The following is a 6,016-nucleotide window of genomic DNA, read 5'->3' on the forward strand; positions in this document are numbered from 1 at the left end:
TTTTTTTTTTAAATCTGCTTTTAGAGCTAACTGCCATGCTGAACCCTGTCGCCGCATTGCCATGTCCTTCTACGAATCAAGCTGCCAATCCTGAGGTCCCAGTCAAGAAGAAAAAAGGCTGGCCCAAGGGAAAAAGTCGTAAACCACTGCACTGGAAGAAACGGGGACCTGGAAGACCACCTGGAAGTGGAGCCAACCAGCGAGCTGCAGCAGAAAGCCAAGCAAGCGGGACTCCAACACCTCCCAAAATCAAAATGAAGCCTGGACGGAAGCCTCGGACCTGGTATCTCCAGCGTGCCCAAGAGGAAGCAGAGAGGCAGGAGCAGGAGAAGCAAAGACTGCTAGAACAGCAGTTGGACAAAAGTCCTCTGCTGCTTTCAACAGATCGAAATAGCAAGCGTGTTTCAAGAGCCATCTCAGAAAATAAAGAAAAATACTCTGACGAAGACGATTATCTCCCTATGCCAGTAGAGCAGAAGGTACCAAAAAGGAGAGGGAGACCACCCAGGAACCCTATGCTCCGTCAACAACAACCACCTGTTTCAAGGCCACTTCTCAATTCTGAACCAGAGGAGGCAGAAGAAGAAGATGAGGAACCAGAGAGAACTTGGGAGAACACAAAATCTAGCCGTCCATTTTCACGCCCCATACTGTCTGCTTCGTCCTGCTCATCTAACCCAGGGCCTAGGGCCCCACAATTTCGCCCTCAGAATGTTGATATTGGCGAAAGAGAAGACGACGAAAATGAAAAGGAAGAAGAGGAATTTGAGAACCAGACGTGTAGTAGTCTTTCGTCGAGACGAGCAGCATCTGCACCAGGTTTAGGAAGCCGCCGCAGTGAAGACCATGATGCAGATGATGAAGGTGACGGACACTTAGAAGAGAAGAGTAACAGCAGCAGCATAAGTAAAAAAAGAAAAAGTCAGGAGTCTGAAGATGAGGAGGATGAAGATGAGGATGAAGAGCCTGCTTCCCATGCAAGCTCCCCCCCAGTCAAAGAAGAACCACAAGGCGGAGAGGCTTTTTTAGACATGGAGAACAGCGTGGCCCGGGACTATGTCAGCAAGCAGGAGGAGGAAGATGAGGAGGAGGAGCCTGACGAGCAGGTGCAAGAGTTAAAACGTCAGCCCTCCTCTGCTGATCCACAGCAGGAAGACAGGCGGCGGCGAGAGCAGGAGGAGTCTGCTGCGGCTGCTGCGGCTGTGGAAACTGTTACGGCCATGTCTGTTCCCCCAGAACCTATGGAGCTTCAGCCTTTGCAGGCAGAGGACAAAGATGTTGCACTTTTGATTGAACCCCAACATTCACACTCCCACACCCATCCTCACCAGCACTCGGACTTCAAAGAGGAGCTGAGTCACCATCACTCACATCATGCCCATCACCACTCCAATGAACTAGACTTGGAGACTGTCCAGGCAGTACAGTCTCTGACACAGGGGGAAGCCCAGGATGAAGAGACTGAGCCACACCATGGGGCTTACCAGGACTGTGAAGAGACACTTGCGGCCTGTCGGACACTACAAAGTTACAGCCACGCAGGGGATGCTGAGGAGGAGGCCCTGGCTTTAGTAGAGGACTGTGGGGCCTCCCAACACAGCAGCCCTCTGCCTAATCCTCCAATGCCCCCACTGTCCGGTCAGTCTGTTCGGTCAGTGAACAGTCCAGGGTTACCTTCAGCCATCATGGAGACGACAACAGCAGGGCAGAGAGGTGGGACTCCTGGCCCGACTGGAGCAGGTGGTGGAACCGGAGGTGGCTACACACAAATCACGCCAGAACATCCCAGTTCTCTGTCTGCACCCTCCCAACAGAACATGGAGACATCTCCCATGATGGATGTCCCATCTGTGTCCGACCACTCACAGCAAGTGGTTGACAGTGGCTTCAGTGATTTAGGCAGTATCGAAAGCACGACAGAGAACTATGACAACCCCAGTAGCTATGACTCAACCATGGGTGGAGGAAGCAGTGGATCGGGGAATGGGGGTAGTGGAGGTGGGATTTCTGTGACAGGTACCTCTTCAGCGTCCTCATCTGTCGCATCTTCTTCCAGCTCGGCCACTCCATCCACCTCACAGTCCAACAGCTGCCCCTTTGTGTCAACCCCTAGCTTAACATCTTCCACAGGGAATGGAGGAACTCAGCATGGTTTAGGAAGCTGTAGCCTTATCCAACAAACTGGACCCGGCCCCAGCAGTGGTCCTGGAGCTAGTAATGTAGGCAATTCTGTCCCACAACCCCCACCCCCTCCTCATCCATCCAACACCCCTGGTTGTGGCATTAAATCTCCTCAAAGCTGTGGTGTGATTGAGAGACCTCCCAGCACTAATCAGCAACAACCACAATCATCCCAAAAGAAGGTTTCACAGCAGCCTCCTCAGCAGCAGCAGCAGCAGCAAACCCCCAATTCCCAGTCTCAGCCCTCAGCTCCGCCCCCTCCGCAGCAACAGCAGCAGCCCCTATCCCAGTGCAGCATGGGAAATGGCTTTGGCTCCACTCCCATGATCATGGAGATTCCTGAGAGTGGGAGTGGGGGAGGTGGCCGCACCCTGTATGAGCGTATGGGTCAGGACTTTGGCACAGGGGGCTACCCCCAACCCTCCGCAACCTTCAGCCTGGCCAAACTCCAACAGCTCACAAACACCATTATGGATCCACATGCCATGCCCTACTCTCACTCAGCCTCTGTCACCTCTTACGCCACCAGTGTTTCACTCTCTAACCCAGGGCTGGCACCCTCTGCTCACGCACCCCTTTCCCAGGGCCAACCCACAATGACTCCACCCCCTAATCTCAGCTCTGGTTCAATGAACTTGGGATCCTTGCAGCTGCAATGCAACATGCCCACTACCAACATCAGTCTAGGTCCTCCACCCCACACGCAGCGACTGCAGGGCCAAATGGCAACTGTCAAAGGTCATATTTCCATTCGGTCCAAAGCCACTCAGCAGCTGGCCCCAGCCCCGCACCAGCAGCAGCTCTATGGACGCAGCTCTGGGGCTGTGGCCATGCAAGGCACACCTCGCACCTTGGCTGTACAACGCGGCATGATGCCAAACCTCATGCCGACACCGGCACCATACAATTCCATGAACATGACACCACTCAATCCCATGTCAGCTGGTTATCGAATGCCCCAGCCAATGATGAACAGTGGTTACCACGGTAATCCTCCTTATATGAATCAGCCAGCTCAGTATCCCATGCAAATGCAAATGGGAATGATGGGAGGGCAGGGTTACCCCCAGCAGCCTATGCAGCCAAATCACCATGGCAACATGATGTATACAGGCCCCTCCCATCATAGCTATGCTGGTGTCCCAAAACAGTCGCCCTACATGAGCAGATGAAGACATGGGTCCAAGGCTGATACTTGCTGTACTTTAAATCAGTCATGTTCACACTCTGCAGTGCTGTGGAAGGCACCATGAGAGCAAGTGAATGGAAACTTTGGGTTTCCTGTTTTTCTGTGTAATCTTTTTGTCCATTTCTCATAAGAGAGGGTTTGTTCATGGACCAGGCTAGGCCGACGCAGTCCCTGCCAAGTGGCTGAAATGTCTACTTTTCTTCTTGAGATGGAGAATGGCAAGGAAGCTACACAGAAAAGGACAAGGATTAATTCTGATCTCGCTTTGTCGGATTGAAAATGCAAAAGACAGTTATCTGATTATATTCAACCATGCACACAATCTTTTGACATAGGAGCCTTACCTGAAAAAAGAGACATAGTAGGTGGATACTTGTTTTGTTAAACATGATGTTGGAACCTTATTTTTGTTTCTTTTTGAATATCTGTGTGCAGTCTGGCCTCTTGTATGCTTCAGTCTTTATATTTGTGGCATTCTAAAATGGTGGCACACCTCTTGGGTTCTCACAAAGACCCAAACATCTCCAAGGCATGCCCGGCCAGCGGGACCTCGTGTGATCAAGGTGTTTATTCATGTTTCTGTCTTCCTGGATGGCGGGCATCATACCAAAAACACTGCAAAGACACGGAGGAGATAGCAGTGTCTTTTTTTTTTTTTTAATATCCAATAGTAGCATTCTGTTCCAGTTTTCTGCCACTTCAAGTTAATATGTAAATATTATGGTACCTCCCATTATCAAGCAACACATGACTACACACATATTGGCTAGTGCTTGGATAAACTGGCTAGCACAGGAATGTACCACCTCCAGCTATTCTTGTCCACACTCCACTGAACAGTCAGTGTGCAATGTCAATATTTTGGGGGCGATAAAGTATTCCGAACAAAAATAAAGATTTCAACTCAGCTGCTTTAAAGCCACACTTAATAACTTTTCAACCTTCATTGAACATACTGTATTCTTCACTTTTGTGATTAAACACCTCTGTCATGGACCTAGGTGGTCTGTATCACTTTTACTGGCACTAAACAACTTCGCAGAGGATAATTGGTTTCATTGCCTTGGCGCTAGTCATCTGTCGCCCAGCCACTCGAAATACAAATGTAGTTCAGTCCAAGATCAGGACTTTATGACAGTTTCGCAGGTCCATATGGGAAATGTGGTCTGCCATTTGGCAAAACACTACCGCTTTTGTCCATTGGCGTCGCCAAAATAAAAAAGTTATTAAGTGTTGCATTAACGAAACTTGGTAAACAATTAGCTGACTTCCCTGGAAGCAAGTGTTAAAGACCCAAAGAGGTCGAGGTGTCCGCTTATAAAATGTGTATTCTGTTAAACTTGTATTTTTTTATACATGCATTTTATTTTCTCTTGACTTCTGTGTTTGCTAGAGACACTGCAGTAGACAGTTAGCCTTTATAAAAGGTGTACCTAAAGGCCTGGTGTAGTGCATGGCTTGGCCCACACATAGAGGCGCACACGTAAGAAAGCAGGGTCAGAGCTTTGTTGGTTATGGTGTTTAAATGGCGCGGGTGGAACGGTTCACCTTGTTGCCCCATGTACCAGTATTCAAAGTCAAAAGAGGCGTTTTCGTTTTCTTGCAGACCTGACATTGCATACTTTTTGTGTCTATTGTTCTGTTCTGAACTTTGTTTTCTTTCTGAATTTTATCAGACTGGGCAGCTTTCTATTATGAACGAAGCTGACTCTTTTTGACTAAAAGAACCTGTGTAGAGAACACGTTTTTTTCTATAATATAAAAGGAAATTCTGACATTGATATTGGTACTGTCATTTTTTCCCCTCACTTCTGTTTCAGGACAAAAACACCGCATATTTTTTAGCTCACCTCTTGGGTAATAATTACTATAAAATTCAAAATAGATAATAAAAAAAGTACTCACTTTTAGTGATTATAAGATGCCTTTAATCTTTCCATTCCATCTCATCTCTAGAGTTTTTCTATCTTTGTGTAGTATATTAATGCTATTTTAAACAAAAGGACTACAAATATCTAAAGGTCACTTGGCATTTTTTTTACGTGTGTGCGTGCGTGCGTGAGTGTATAGGATGACTTCCTTACATTAAAGAGGCATGTAAAAATAAGCTCCGTATATTTCTGTCTGTTTATATCGCTTCCCTTTTTGTATTCTTTGGAATTGTACATGTTTCGTTGTATGCTAAGGGAGTGCAAAATAGAGTTTGGCTGAGTGCAGAGTGCTGTACTCAGCGGCCTCAACTCTCTTCTCTGTCCCTGTATGTATTTCCATTTATCCGGCCGCACCCCGTTTCTTAGCAAGTACTTTCAAAGAACTCTGTACATTTTAAAATAAAATGAAAATAAATTATGTTGAGCCATTCATGTTTCTCCTGACATTTTTTAGGTGGATGTTTTTCTAAGATGAGTCTTCGGCTACTCAGATTTATTGCTAAGGATTGTTTGTTTCACACCACACCGTGCCAACATGTAACCTTAATTTTTTATAGGGCAATCATTGGCTGCCATTGACGGCGGTAGACGTACAATCTGTTTTGACTGGGAGGGCTGGCAGGGATCATTCCCCTAGTCGAAATGGATTGGACTTCTCGTGTCATCAACAACACTGAAACATTGGCATACACTCCCAGTTTATATTAATTAACTG

The 6,016-nt window shown here is 47.3% G+C and overlaps 1 protein-coding gene across 2 annotated transcripts in view; it reads left to right on the forward strand.

Annotated features, from left to right (window-relative positions):
* kat6a (K(lysine) acetyltransferase 6A) overlaps positions 1–5,731 on the forward strand; it is a 44,198-nt gene extending 38,467 nt beyond the window's left edge. For both annotated transcript variants that reach the window (XM_057831436.1, XM_057831437.1), the window contains exon 17: positions 25–5,731. In XM_057831436.1, the coding sequence (XP_057687419.1) occupies positions 25–3,353 (3,329 nt within the window). In that variant the 3' untranslated portion in view covers positions 3,354–5,731. The remainder of the gene's footprint in view (positions 1–24) is intronic.
* Positions 5,732–6,016: the final 285 nt, after the last annotated feature.

The sequence above is a fragment of the Corythoichthys intestinalis genome, chromosome 3 (genome assembly GCF_030265065.1).
Source record: "Corythoichthys intestinalis isolate RoL2023-P3 chromosome 3, ASM3026506v1, whole genome shotgun sequence".
NCBI lineage: Eukaryota > Metazoa > Chordata > Actinopteri > Syngnathiformes > Syngnathidae > Corythoichthys > Corythoichthys intestinalis.